Raw genomic sequence first — 15,260 nt, 5'->3', positions numbered from 1 at the left:
TTTTAAAATATCTTTATATTTTAATAATAGAAATTGTGTTAAAGGCAAGCATAATACCAAAAAGTTGGAAGAAGGAACAAGAGGGTACAAAGCAAGAAAGTATATCATATAAATGACTATTACTTCCTTTGTTCAATTCTGGTTGCCCTGTGTCAAAAGAAACAAAACAGAGGGAAAGGTTGGGTCATTAATTAGTAGAGGAATGGGAAAGCTCTACTAAGCACAAAGAAAGTAAAAGAACTAGGGAGGTGTAGCTGAGTGTAATTTCAAGAAATCATGTAAGATTCTTCACATCCTGGAGGAAAGCCTGGACTTCATTTTAAGGTTGTTCTTATGGCCAGCTGATTATTAGGGCACAAACAGGATACCAGATTTTTGGACAGAGGTTCATTCTTTAGGCCAGGCATTAGGGAAACAATGAGAGGTGAGATGGTGATGTACACAGAATAATGAAAGGTTATTCTTCAGAGATGACAGGCCAGGTAGCATTTTGGTTTGTCTGTTTGTTTTTAGTAATGCAAGAGCAAGGAGATTCTCTAGGAAACTGAAATGAAGCCATTCTAAAACTGACTGAAGGAAGAATATTTTCCAACAATGCAAAATTACCCTGAGGAGCTCAGTGGACCAGAGAATATCAAGACTCAGTGAAGACTAGACATTCATGTAAATAAGAAAACAATTAAGGGTGTTAGACTAGTAAGGATTTTAAGCTTTCAAAAGAATTGTAACAACTTATTTTTCAGGGTTGCTTCTAAATAATGACAATGAAAAGGGTGACTAATCTCTTGAAGCTGTAAACGTGCTCACAGAAAATACATCATGTTCTTTGTGGAATTCTGAGAATAGGGTTGATTTGAATGGTCTACCTGAATTTTCTTGTTTGAAGACTATTTTAATACTGTGTTCTAGACTTCAAGAAAATGGCCTTATGTAGCAGTTACTTCTTGTAAACTTGTATGTATCTTTAAAAAAAATTTAATATCCTTGTTCCACTAAAGACCCATTGCCATGTATTTACATTGAAATACAATTGAAAAATGCAGTGAAAACCCTGTAGTAGCCATGTGCACAAATCCAAAGATTGTATTTTTCTTGATTGGTAATAGATTGGAGTTCCTGATTTTTATGCAATAAATAATATGCAATAGCTGAACTCTGTAGTAATGTATTGCTCACATACCTAGCCCCATCAACAGAGGCTATCAGGCAAGCATAGCTGATATAGCTGCATGTAGCTAGCAAAAGGAACCATTTTTTTAAAGAAACACTTAATTTTTGTGAATACAAGTTCCTCCATAAATGAAACTGGTGAAAACCATTTTAAGTAACGTCAAACACTTGAAATATTTACAAATAACTTTTCTCAATGTTCTCTAGACTTTGTTCATATTTAACTTTTCTTATGATGCAGAAGAACAACCAGATATAGGTAATTATTCTTTTTTTTCCCTTTTTGTTATAAAATCCTATGGCCAGTTTCATGCCTACTAGACTTCAGAGAGATACACTGCACCAGGGGGCAGTCATTTCCTAGCTTAATGAAAATGAGGGAGCCATGTCAAGCCTCCGTTCTTAGCCATCCTGTGGTCTCTTATGTATACATCTGTACCAAAATCAGTAAAATGCTGAATATGTTCTCTTCCCGTGATTTTGTGCCATGTTAATTGTTAGACTTTTGTCATCCATAATTGGAGGAGGCTGTAGAAACACATTCTCGTAACAGATTTACTTAAAACTTGTTAGTAAAAATAGTCTCAAAATTGTTAATATTTCTTGAATGCTGTTTTAAGCATTCTCTATGACAGATGAATAGTGAATATTTGTGGAAAATGCTAGAATTTCAAATTATACAGAGGAAAAGGAGAATTAAAATTATACAGCATGATGCACTGTAGACCAGGAAGAAAAATTTGAGCATTGTATATTGGGAGTTCTTTCAAGATGCGTAAATAAAACAGAAAACGTGAATTCCAGTTTAAAATAGTTTACAAATCACAGAATGCCTTCATGTGGCAGACTAAGTAATATATGCTTTTCTGAAAAATGTCAGCGCTCAACAGTCACTCTGCATGGTGTGAATGTGAATGTGAAATACTTTTTTTTTTTTTTCCTTGAAGTCCATGTACTGAGTTCAGGCAGTAACACAATCACTTCAAGATTTAAATGTACTCATTAAATTGGAAAAGCTGTAATAATTTATAATTACTTCCTATCATGGTAACATAAGTTTATGAAGTACTTCATAATGAGTTTGATTTCCAGTGCTTGCACTTTGAGAGTAAACTGTTACATACTACATGGACAGAGTTTTGGTCACCATTTCCAACTTGCAAATTGTGATTGCACTGAAAAAAAGAGACAAAAATTAAGAAATCAAGAGAAATAAATAAATTAACATGTAGATAGAGTTGGGCAGCTAATATTGCAGAAAAACAGCTATAATAGTGGATCAAGAATGGTAGAATAATGGTCAGCTAAGGAGCAGCGCTGGGTGTTTCCAGCCAAGAAAGTAAGGAAGGTAGCTGAGATTCAGAGCGCTGTGTTTTGGATTTAACAGGTGCAACAGCTCAAGACAGTAGCATGCATCCTTCCACCTGCCTGTTCTGAAATCTATTCACTCTGTAGTGAGATAATTAACGTTTTGAAAACAAGTTACTTTTTTCTCATGTGATTATAAGGCAGAAATACCGGCCGTGTTTCAGGCAGTGACTAACTGCAGTGCTTTCTTTGTGTAAGGCCAGTTCTCTTCTCCTGCAGTAGCATGGGCTACACTTCAAATTCAAAGAGTCAGTTCTCCATCGGGCTGAGGGTTTCTGCAGGAAACATCAACTAATGGGCAGCAGCTAAATCACTGTCCTACCAGGAAGGCGTAATTAAGAGAGGTGCTGGATTCTTTTCAGGGAAGCTGGGAAGGAGTAGTATAGGGACGAGAAAGCAAGGCAGGATAGACTTTTCTCAGATCACATGTGAGCCCCAGCAGATGTACCTAATGGTCTTTCACCACCTGGAAATGCCTTTCTTCTCTTGCATTCTAATGTAATTAGAATTAAGCTCAGCCTGTTCTGTGCTTCATTGCCATGGATTCTTGGTTAACTCTGTGCGTTGTGATAAAATGTGATGTTACCTTTGACTTTGTAAAAAAGAAAGACCAGCCAGGAAATTCCACTATTAAAACTACTAAAACTCCAAAGTCAAGAAATGCCAGAATTAAGTTTGCCTTTGGATCTTTAATTGGGCTTCCCCATGAGTAGTCATGATAGTAGTCTTTACTTATTGGATCGCATGCTATTTTACCACAAAATCTACTACACTGAAGAAATGGGAATGAAACATGGTTATTTACTAAATAGTGATTTTCTACTGCATTGTTTGCTGTATATACTCTGAGACTTGTAAATATTCAGGCAGAGGATATCAGGAAGAAAAAGGAATAGTTTTGTGATTGGTGTAGGTCAACACCACACAGGAAGGCTTGGTGCTGCATTTGCTCATATCACAGCCTTCCTATGTGGTGCTGAACGACTCACTGAAACCAAAAATTTGGCAGGTAGCCATTTGTTTTGTATTTGTCATTTGTTTGGTTTCCCTGGGAGATATTAACATCTGGTATTTAGAAATGTTCTGGCTGCAATAATTTGGAGCCAGGGGTGCTCTATAGGTCAAGTTCTGGATCAATAAGCATCTTGGCAGTCAGGAGCATAAATACGTCCTGACATATCCAACAGAGCCTTGACTTCTGGCTCTGGCATGGATTTATGTGTTACCTTAAGAAAACCTCTTTGGTTGCAATTTCCTAGTCAAGTGGAGATAAGATAGACTGAGTTTGCAGTGGGGAGACATCACAGAGAAGCCTTCTGGTGCTAAGATAATTCTTGAGCAATCTGGAGGGAAAAGTTTGAAGAGACTGAAAATGACTAAGACTAGAGTAGCTAATAGCTAAGTTTCCTCCAGACAAGACTGAGGTTTGGGGAAATGTCAGTCTCTCACTAGAGGTATATGTATGTCAGTCTCTCTTTCTAAAAGTGTATATTTGCTGATGGTACCTAGGCTTTCAGCTGAGAGTGATAAAGAAAATGTCCCTTTTATTATTTGGGGGGCGAAAGTTGTAATTTGATAGTAATCCTTTAAACTGTTTCCTGTTTGTGCCTGCCAGGATAGGAGAGAAAGGTTGCTTTTGGATACAAATTGTTAGCTCTTCTTTATTACTGCAGGATCTGCTTATTGCAGTGGTACTGAAGCATCTTAAAATCAATTGAGGATTGCTTGAAGTACCTGACTTCCTTGCTGAGAGCATCATGACAGAAATGAGTGATTCCAGTGTGGGGGTCGTGGATCAAAATCACTGCCTGTTGATCGTGGTGTGGAATTTAGTCTATGCTGATGATGATTTAGGGAGCTCTAAATAGCCCAGGATCTTACTTATTTGCCATGTTGGAGCATGCAGGCTGGATCTGTCCTCATCTCTAAAAGAGGGAATAGCCAGGTGCCGGGACTCATTTCCCTAACCTTTTATATATGTGAAAGAATCAAAATTTTGTGACCAGGCAAACTCCAGAAGTCAGGTGCTTGACAAGGACTTTGAAACAAGCTGGGAGCAGGGTTCTCAGACTGATGAAGAGCTAGGAAGAGGTATTCCTGTTCTTTTTGTGAGTGGCTGAGAACAGACATATTGTTTCAGGAGTCATTTTGCAATGCATTGTAACAGTAATTGATAGAGTGCCTCAAGCTTTTTAAATACATACTCCTTGTTATATCAGGTTTGTTGTTTGTTTGTTTGAAGAAAATAAGCAGTCATTCTGCTTCCAAACAATGGAGAGTAAATAAGACTGACATCACTAGTTGAAGAAAGAGTATAAAAATACCTGACAGCTGCCTCATTTTCTGAATACTATCCAGCCTGTGCCTGAGGCAGGGGTTCTGTGGAAAAAATAGTATGCAATCATTCATGTGAAGACCTTATCACACACATACACACAGCAAAAGGGGTATGGTTGAATAGACAGGTTGAATAGACAAGTTGAAAAAACAAGTTGAATCTGACATTTACTAACTTATTCAGATTAAATAATATTTTTAAAAAGTTTGGCATGTAATAGCAATTGGTTGGACATACAATGTCTATAGGCGATTCCTTTGCTCTGAAGAGAGGAAGAGCTGTAGAATGCCAGAAAGGCCTTAATTTGTATGAGCAGTCTCACTGAAATCACTGGGGATGTTCAAGATTGAAATCAGGAATGTTTGCTAGGTAGAGATCAGAGTATAGTTTTTTGTATTCCTGGTGTCCCAGGGTTCTCTTTACAGAGTGTTGTATAATTCCATTACTTAAGTCTAGTTATTTCATAGACATGATGAGCATTTACCCAATCTATTTGTTTTGGAGAACACAAAATTTGCAGGTTGCATCTGAGCTAGTCCACAATCACACTGCTTTGTGGTCAATATAAGTTTTATTCTTGAAGTTACTCTCAGAGTGCAGTAACAATTGTATTTATTGCAATGAATTCTTTGTCCTAATCTTGCCCAGTAGATGGTAGTGTTGGCCATGTTTTGTAATTTATTTTAGAGTGTATTAAAATTCATTTTTTTCCTTCATTGTCTTCTGCATTTGCTTTCTTTTCTTTTCTTTTCTTTTCTTTTCTTTTCTTTTCTTTTCTTTTCTTTTCTTTTCTTTTCTTTTCTTTTCTTTTCTTTTCTTTTCTTTTTTCTTTTCTTTTCTTTTCTTTTCTTTTCTTTTCTTTTCTTTTCTTTTCTTTTCTTTTCTTTTCTTTTCTTTTCTTTTCTTTTCTTTTCTGCCTCCCTTCCCAGATAATATTTTTACCTCATAGAAAACAATAGTAGTCTTTATTCTGGTTTGATCTCTCTGTGTACTGATGAGATCTCACATATTCCTAAAAGGGCAGAAGTAACAGTATGTTGAGTTAATCTGATCTTTGTTGCTCTGAAGTAGACACATACGGTAGCAGGGAATTAATTTAGAATGGGTTGTATATATTTTTTCCCAATAGGTTTGAGTTTCTAAGAACTAATCTGCAATATGGTAGACTGTTGTAATTCTGTGCAAAGTTATTTTCATCTCACATTGAATGACAAATACTGAATATTTTTATGAAATCTGGAACAAGATAACTAAAGGCCCTTTCAACATATAATTCCCCTAAATAAATCTACAGAATGCCTCCTAGCCTGCATGATAACACAGATAACTTCTATTAGAAATAAAAAGGTCCTAAAGTCACTGGAAAGGGACAGAGGAAATCCATCTGTAGAATTATACATTATCAGGTTCTGGACCCCTTTCACTGAGAAAAAGTGAATTTCTCAGCTGAGTGCAGCACATGGTAGGCAAGGCTAATTGAAAGGCTGGAGTACCATTTTCACATGAGGAACAGAAGCAGCTTGTGTTTAGCCTGGCAAAATGAAGCTTGGGGGTGCATAATTCCTAACTTCAGATGTATATCCAGAGAGTAAGCACTGTGGAGAAGGAAGGGGTGTTTGATCCATGGAGTAATGTTGTGTTAAGAATAAGTAGGCACACACTGACTGTGAATAAAGTAAATGGAAAGTTAGAAGAAGGTTTTTTGAGAAAGAGCTTTTGGAAAGCTGTTCTTTTTTGCTGTTGTTGTTTTGAAAAAGAACATTAAAGAAATGTTGCGTGAAAGAACATTGAAGACTTTCAGTAGAGTTTACAAAAAACTGGGCAATTCTGCCTTTGCAGCTGAACTGTTTATGAAATACTTTGGCTGCTACTATTGCCTGCAGAAAACGAAGGTTTCATCTCAGTGACTTATGATACCTGTTCCAGTCCTGTGTAAATTTTAATGAAATGTTAATTAAAAAATATATTTATAGATAGTAATTTTTGAACCCTGTAGAAGAAGTTAATGTGTAGACAGTCAGAAATGTTTTGGAAACTATTTATAGTGCTTGAACAATATTTATTTAAACCTTGATTTCTCTCAATGTGTTCTTTATTTGCTGTATGAATATTAAAATGTTCCTGTGTTAAATTGACACACATAAGCTGAAGTGTTGGTGTATCAGGGCATCATTTCCCAAGGATGTGAAAATGTATCTCAGTGGAAGGAATCTGTATGAATGTTTAATTTCATTTTGATCCTTTAGCAGTGGAAACCACAGAACATGGTAGTTAAGTAAGTTCTGTGTTGCATACTTAACCACTAACAATTGGACTCATTCTGCCAACATAGCTTATGACACATTTGTGTTAATGAAAAGAATTGCAGTAACTTTAAAATGTGTATTCTTGCCCTTGCAGCTCACCTGTAGGAGGAAAGTGAAATTTCCTATCAATTGTTACTTTTATTTCTGTTTATTTTACTGTTTTTATTTTACTTGTGTTTTATTTTTACGTGAAACCTGTTGAGATTTCTTCTTGTCTTCTTAAGACCTTTCTTTCCATTGGGTGAGATAGAGGATTGTCTTAAAAGGTTACTTAACATTTGCAAACATATTTAACAAAAGACTGGATTTAACAGGATTAAATTCACACCCAACAACCTTTATAATTTATTTTCTTTTAAACAGTGAAGTGACAAAAATTAGGCTTCTTTGTGAGATTATTTTAAAAGTACCTGATAATGGCCTGGCTGTTTCCATCCATTTTACTGTGCTTTAAAGAAAAGAGGTTTCAGGAAAATCCTGTCACCTAATGCAAATTTATATATTTACTTAAGGAGTTTTGTGGCTAAGAAAAACATTTTTACTTCTCACAAAGCTTTTGGTAGTTCCACAGAGATTTGCTCAATGCCACCATTTCCTTCTCTGTATCACCAGCTTGGGCCTGCAGACTGTCAAGGCACCTGAAGAAATACATGAAGACATGAAGATTATATAGGAAGGAATGCCCATGTTATACCATGTTATATTTTATCTTGGAACTTGGATCAACAAAATACAGGAAATGTTCTAAGAGAGCTTTTTTTTTTTTTTTTTTTTTTTTTTTTTTTTTTTTTTCTGTCATGCTTCCAATAGTAGATGTTAGTTGGCACATTGTTCTGGCAGCTCTTATGCTGTAAGGGCTTCATGCAGCGTATTGCTCTGTACATATATTTGCCCTGATTTTAAGCAGTTAACCTTCGTCACAAGTTTTCCATTGCTGCTCTTCCCCAACTAAAATCAAAATCAGAGCACGACTCCCCAGATCCAAGGCACTTTTCTGGTCAGCTATTGAAAACTTGTGTTGAAGTTGTAGTTTGGGAAACAGCAAGCAAAAGCACTCATTGTCTGCAACAAGTTAGTGTCTGAACACTTACAGGGGTTGAGCGAGAGGTCCCTGACACCCAGTTTTTTGCACAAGGCTGTGCACAAAGTGCACAAAGAAGTTTTGCAGGAACCAGACTGGGCCGCTGGCCTACAAGCAGTGTTGTGCTGTCCTGCCCACTGAGACAGAAGACAGTACTAGTCACACTCCCTCGCTAAGCCCAGCTTGGTGTAACGGCCCAGCTGTTAGGCTATCTCTGCTTTGAACAAGTCATAGGGTAGCCAGGAGCCTTCTCTCAAGTTGCCTGATTTTAGGCATTTCAAATGTGTCAGTCAGCCCACTGAAGTCCCGAAAGGCCATGTGGTGGCAGAACGACAAGGGTTATGCATTGGTGTACTGCAGAAAGCCCTAGTGGAAAAGCAATGTGTGTGTGCTGTCAGGGCTTAATGCTGATCAGGCCGTGCAGAAATGCTCCAGGTATTAACTGGACTCTTCAAAAATACCTGTGGTGTGCATGTGTTGTAGCTGACGTTATGTAAAGGCACAGGGGTTTGCAGCAGTTTGTCAGTAACCTGGGTGCAGCCTGTTGGTTGCTGTGGTGCAGCATGGCGTTTGTGTCTGCATCCACGCCTGCCTGCTGAGGTGGCTAGTGTAGCAGTACTGCAGCTTGTAGAAACATTCCGGGTTTTGCCTGTAGCATTCACCTTTTTCTGAGGCAGCAGACAAAGTAGAAATAGCTAAAAGTAGCTTAGCAAAAGTAGGAACAAGATGGGGTACTGAAGTCAGCTGTGAGACACAGGCATCCTCTTCCAAACGGTAACTCCATTTCTTCTCTTTCGTTGGAGCAGCATAAATGTCTGTCTACAAACTTGAGTATGGGTGTGTGGTGTTACTTACTGCATTTGGTGGCCTTTCAAAGCTGAACTCATAGTCACTCAGTCTAGAAGGATTTATTGACAGCTTGTCCACAATTGCATTTCTGTTGTGAGAGTAGCTGATTGTAAGTAAATAACTTGGCTCCAGAAGTCGTGTGTGTGTGTGGTCCTCCTCTTCTTCCTTTTCCTCTGCTCGGCTTATTATTTCTTAGCTGGTAGTTTTTGTAGGACTCTTTGCAAATGCTGAGACTGGAGAGCCTATGTTAGTAAAAATGCTGCCAGGATATTTAAGTCATGAATCTCACCCTTGCTTCTAGTCAGAATGTCTTTCTTTCAGTATCAGACCACAGCAGGGTAGTGTGATAGCTCAAGTGGACATGGTTCATCCTGGACCCTCCTGAGGCATGGAGGAGGTGGATATAATGCCAGGCAATTGTTCCCCTTCTCATTTTCTCAATGTTAAATTGTCTAATTAGAGAAACAAATATGTTTTATGCTACTGCCCTGAAGAAGTATTCCAGCAGGTGGGTGCAGGGGAGCTTTGAAAGTCTCTCTTGGACCTAATTTTTCCTGTTGATCTCTTTTGGTCACAGCATCTCACTAATGGAGACCTGTGATAAAGCTCTAAGAGTTACACCCCATTGCTATTTTAAGTAGACTGTCATAGACAAAATACTGCCTTTAGTTCAACCTATACAACCAGCTGGGCCTGCAAACCAAGTAGTGTCTAGGAAGCTAGAGGTTTATTTTCGTCTGGTAGCACTGTAATTATTACAGCATTTGGAAGATGCTTTTCTGCTGGCGGCAGGATGGTATAACTCACAGTGGTCCTGTGTAAGCCCAGCATGTGGGATATTGTTGAGCCTTGCTTCTGGCTGACAGTAATATCACATTCAGCGTGTAATTAAACAGTTCATAAACTGCCTTGAGATGTTTGTTTACGGGCACTTTACAGCAGAGAAGTATGGTGTTTTGCAGGATGCTGAAATTTCTGTGCTCAGTGAAGCATTTGTATTTGATATTCAGTTCCCTTTTCTTTGACGAAAATACTCAGTGACCAGAGCACATTATTTTGCTGGCAATGAAGTACATATGGCTTGGTGATTTTCCCATGAATTTCTATTACTGATTTTTTGATTCTTTTGTTTCAGCTACATGTCAAAATAATTGATATAGATACGTGTACGTGCATCCGTATTGATATTTACATTAAATTACAATTTTAAATAACAAAACGAGTTTGTGTTTTGCTTTACAGAAATAATGCTTGTTTATGATTACTTGGGGATAAGCAAAAACACTTAGAAATTGGAACACAGAATACTGTGTAAAAATGTGAGGATACTGTGTAAAAATTCTAGGTGAATAGAAGAAGATGCTGCAAGAAAGCATTAGTAAATTTTTGCTGTACTTTATGCCATTTGTTTTGTTTTACCAGTTTAGAGTGAATGAATTTGGAGCCCTGGAGGTGATTACGGATGAAACTGAGATGGAAAATGTTAAAAAGGCCACCGCTACCACAACTTGGATGGTTCCAACTGCTCAAGAAGGTCAGCTAAGAGGTCACTGCAGCTTTCTGTGATTGTATTTTGTTTAATATAACAGTTTTTCAAAAACTGTTTTATTTTGCCCCCCAAAATAAAATAAACTTATTCACTTAATGCACAGAGTATCTCTGATGATCTTACCTGTTTCTTGGGGTGTTAATATTTATGAAAACAAATGTTTTTTAAATTAAAAGGTAATAATTCCACTGTTAAACATCTGAAGTTGAACTACAGACATATTTTTTTTCTAACTAATTTTTTCTAAGTTTAGAACTGGTATTTTTCTATTACATTTTATGTAATTTGAAAAGAAGTCAACATCTTACTCTAAGTTATTCATAATTTTTTAGATATTATTTTTATTAAGCTGGTTTTCCAGCTTGCCCACAGATTTTACTAACCTCCTACAGTTTGTTTGTGATTGAGGTTTGTAAACTGCCTTCATGTAATATTGGTTGCTACTCAACTCCTACCACCAGTCTCAATGTATGTAGTATCTGTCTACAAAATAAGGTGCTAAATGAGATACTATGTTTCCTTGATTTAAAGTACTGATGTAAGTAAATACCTTTATTGTGCAAATAAGGTTGGTTTACATGGTCAGAATTCTGAAAATGTTGAGGCAGTGATGGAATATCATGAAAGGGAATATCACAGCTGTTTTGTGATTACTTACAGCTCCACTTTTGCAAATAATTGAAACATTTATACCAGTGGGAAAGTACTTTGGACCTCAGCCATGAGGTCTAAAGCTTCAGACCACAGATAATTTTGTTCGATAGGTTTCCAAGTCAGCGATAATTTCTCAAATATTCAAGATTCAAATCTGTGATGAGAGTGACAGCAATGCGATAATATAGTAGCACAGCAGATTGTATCTTTAGGCTGAGAGATAACAGTTACCTATAATAAAGCATGCAATTTCATCCCCTACAGTCTGGTAAACCTAAAAAAAAAATAAATCTCACTACTGAATTAAAGTGTGTTTAAGGGCATGTAAACATATTAAGTAATCATCACAAATATCTTGCATAGTCCTTGATTAATTTATTGCTCCCCAAAGATGTAATATTGCTAATATTTTCAATTATGAGAGGAAATGGTTGTTTTGAACCTCTAATGACACTGGAGTGTCATTATCCCATAAATAATGTATTACTCTGGTGGAGATAGTCTGCACACAAGAGTTCGTTTGACTCCATTTTTTAAAAAAGTTCGGTGCTCAAGCAAAAGAAATGGTGACTTGAAATGTGCCTTTTGCGGGTGCAAAGTCAACAGCCTGCTTTAGGAACTGGAGAAGTTTAGAATGCTGCATGCTTGCCTGTGAGTAAAGGAAACAGCATCCTCTCCTAGGCTGCATACCTCTTGTGTGAAAATCATAGCTTAGGATTGTGAGTAACTCAATATTTGAAAATCTATTTATTATAAAATAGATTTTTGTTTGTTTATTTGCTTGTTTGTTTTTACTTTACTTTTTTAACTTCTGCTCAACCCAGAAGAGTTGAGCAATAGCTTCTGTAGTAAAAGACTGTAACATTTAGTGACTAATTTACTTCCAGGAATAAGTTATTAATGACCTATTAGAAGATAACTCCTCAGGTGACCCTTCAGGTCAGAAATTAGGCATTTCAGCAGGACGTGAGGTGATGAACTCCATTCAGTGATGACTGGATAGTCAGCAGCGTGTGTGTGTATCACAAAATTCACTCCTTCCATGAGTAGCAACACCAGCAGTGTCAATGTGCCAGTGATAACAGAAGCATGAAATTAATAGTTTTAATAGTTTTAGTTTAGTTTTAATAGTATGGGTGTGACCCCATACAGACACTAATTCTCATTTCTTCATTTTAACAAGAGTGGCATGACTTTGGTATCCTATTTGTTCGGCAAGAGCTGAAAGTATGATTGAAAATGTATCACCTCTACCTAAGTGAAGTTACTTTTTTCATTGTGCAGCCTTTTCAGAAAAGACAGGGATCCCCACAAAGTTGAAGGAAACTGCAAAAATGGATGGACTTGTTTTCTGTGAAAACTGTTATCGCTATGGTACCATAGAAGAATTTGTTCCTGAAGGGAAATTTTGCAGCCAGAAATGTGCCCAGCAAGTGAAAAACAAGTAGGTGCTATTATAAAGCATAGATACAAAGAATTTGGCATAAATGCGATAAAAATGGTGGGATAAAACATTACTGGTAGGCCAAATAGATATATTAAGCAGCCATATTTTGGTCACTTTCCCACGGTTTGTAATGTTCTTTCACTGGTTTTGGACTCAGTGCATTATGAAACTTGCTTTTTGTCTAACACTGATGTTGAAGGCAATCTTTTTTGCTCAGAGAATTCTGTGTTCTGCTGTCAGATGCAAACAGTGATACAGTCTATGGGATGTGTGAATCACTGTCAGACTCCTACCCTGTTTCATAATCATTGGAATTAAGATAATCAGTAATGAGATGGTTGGTGTGGTAAGTTAATTGTAATTAAGTTCAAGAGTTGTATTATAGATGACAGTGATTGAAAACATGAACATAGTGTGGTTTCTCAGTTCCTTTTCTTTCAGCTAGTGCAGTTCATCTCATCATAAAGGAAGACCTGTGTTAGTAGGTCCACTCTGTGTTGTATTCTACTTTATGGCAATTGTTAACATCTATGATTTTGTGCATTTTCTTTATTTTTAGGTAATTGCTTCAACATTTTCAGTTCTGATTGCTTGTTTTGCAATTTGTACAGTCATATACCAGCTTTCTCCAACTGGATTTGTCAGTCTTAATAATTACCTTTTCTTCTCTTTCCATGAACTGCCTTGTAGTCCTTAACATTTCAGTTTGCTAATCTGTGAGATTTGATGGTACATGAGAAAAGACACACTGCTTAAAACATGCAGAACCTGTTTGGTGCAGGCTGACAGCTTTCCTTTTGCAGTTGCTATTGTGGTCTTTCAGCTTACTTTTTGACAGATGTAATTTTCAGTAGTTTTTCTAAGAATGTATTATGCATAATACCCCAGGATCTAGAAACACTTGACTGTTAGATTTACTCGCATTTTACTTGTGTCATGAGTATGAGAAGTAAAATAATACTGGCTTTGTGTCATTGTGTTGCTCTTGTAATAGAGAACCAAAGGAGGAAAAGCCCAATGTGGAATGCAATGGGGAAGATGATTCCAAAGGCATTCGGAAAAGAAAAGCAAAATTACCTCTCAAAGAAGAGTCCAGGGATAATGGGGAGAAGAAAGAGAATCCCAGTGAAACTGTTAGTATGCATCATAAACTCATTTCTGCAAACATTTTAGTGGGATTTTTGCCTTATATTGCAGTATCAGTAACTTCATCACTCTAGAAAGAGAAGTGACTGTATGGTTCTGTTAAAATCACAATAAGTAGTTGGTTCCCCTTCCAATTTAATTATGCCTCATTATTGAATTCCAGTTGTTGACAATGAACTGATAGGATTTGTCTTTTTGCTCTTCCTTTCTTTTTTTAGAACAGAATAAAAAGAAGTTAAAGGAAAAATGATGCTAAGACTTGCTATGACTTTAGTATAGAAAAACAGGACTAAATGTTTCCCAACATCTGTTACTTTGTCACTCTGCACATGAGTAAATGATATATATTTACAAATAATTTATTTGTAAAGAAAACTCTGTTACAGTTACATAGTGTGTACTTTTGATTTTTGTAATGTAATTTGCCTTAGAAAATCATAGCCAAAGATGAGCATTGATGTTCATCCTTTCAGCTAACAGGGCTTTTCATTTTTTGATTCAGGAGGGACTGTATGCAAATTGTCTGATTTCTTCCAACACACAGTTAGCAGTGATTGCCACATTCTCTGTGGGTAATTATAAAGATATAAAAAACACATGAAGCAAACAAAGTATCCAGGTCCAGTGTTGAATGTGTTTACCAAGATGAGTAATCTAACTTTCAAGGCTTTCTCACCATGAGCAAACCCATGTGGCTCTTGCTGTCATTGCCCTGCTTGTTCTGTAATAGACTTTTGGTGGATTCTGGTTTGTGGTGACAGTTACTACTTAAAACTATTTGATGGAATTTAGGAGAAACATTTCATCTGTACTTGAGATATCTTTGCTGGAGCCCTGCACAATTAAATATATATACATATATGTATGTATATATAGAGAGAGAGATCCAGAAGAAGCATGCACAGTGTTAACAGCCTTGTTTTTTTACAGAATACTCTAGGTGTTTTTGCCCACTATAAATCTCAACGTGGCTCCCAGTTTACATGTGTGTTGTCTTGTGCTGTTGGAGGACATACATGCAAAATCTTTCATTGTGCCAGGTGTCTGTGGAGTATTTCCTGAAGGAGTGAAAGTGAAAAATTAAAAAAAAAAAAAAAAAAAAAAAATTGATTGGGATTTGGTTTTGTTTTATGTTACAGTGTAATGAACTTTGGGGCACTATTTGTTTTTTCCTTTTGGAATTAGTTTCCATTTGAGACCAACAAATAAACCTGTCGCAGTACTTTCCCTTAATGTTTGTTTTTCTCTCAATAGCTATGGTGTTACTGGGAGAAGCACAGTTTGGAGGGAGAAGGGAAGGACACTGCATTTGTAAAATTGTGAAAAGGCAGGAAACACCAGAGGTGTCAGAA

At 36.8% G+C, this 15,260-nt stretch overlaps 1 protein-coding gene across 12 annotated transcripts in view; it reads left to right on the top strand.

Moving 5' to 3' along the window:
• The window catches only part of L3MBTL3 (L3MBTL histone methyl-lysine binding protein 3), an 88,410-nt gene that overhangs the window by 13,196 nt on the left and 59,954 nt on the right, over positions 1-15,260 (top strand). For all 12 annotated transcript variants that reach the window (XM_027454535.3, XM_038176754.2, XM_038176751.2 and 9 more), the window contains 3 exons: positions 10,535-10,646; positions 12,600-12,759; positions 13,757-13,895. In XM_027454535.3, coding sequence (XP_027310336.1) covers positions 10,535-10,646; positions 12,600-12,759; positions 13,757-13,895 — 411 coding nt within the window. The remainder of the gene's footprint in view (positions 1-10,534; positions 10,647-12,599; positions 12,760-13,756; positions 13,896-15,260) is intronic.

Source organism: Anas platyrhynchos, chromosome 3 (assembly GCF_047663525.1).
Source record: "Anas platyrhynchos isolate ZD024472 breed Pekin duck chromosome 3, IASCAAS_PekinDuck_T2T, whole genome shotgun sequence".
Lineage (NCBI taxonomy): Eukaryota > Metazoa > Chordata > Aves > Anseriformes > Anatidae > Anas > Anas platyrhynchos.
This window is presented reverse-complemented; position numbering and strand designations above follow the sequence as displayed.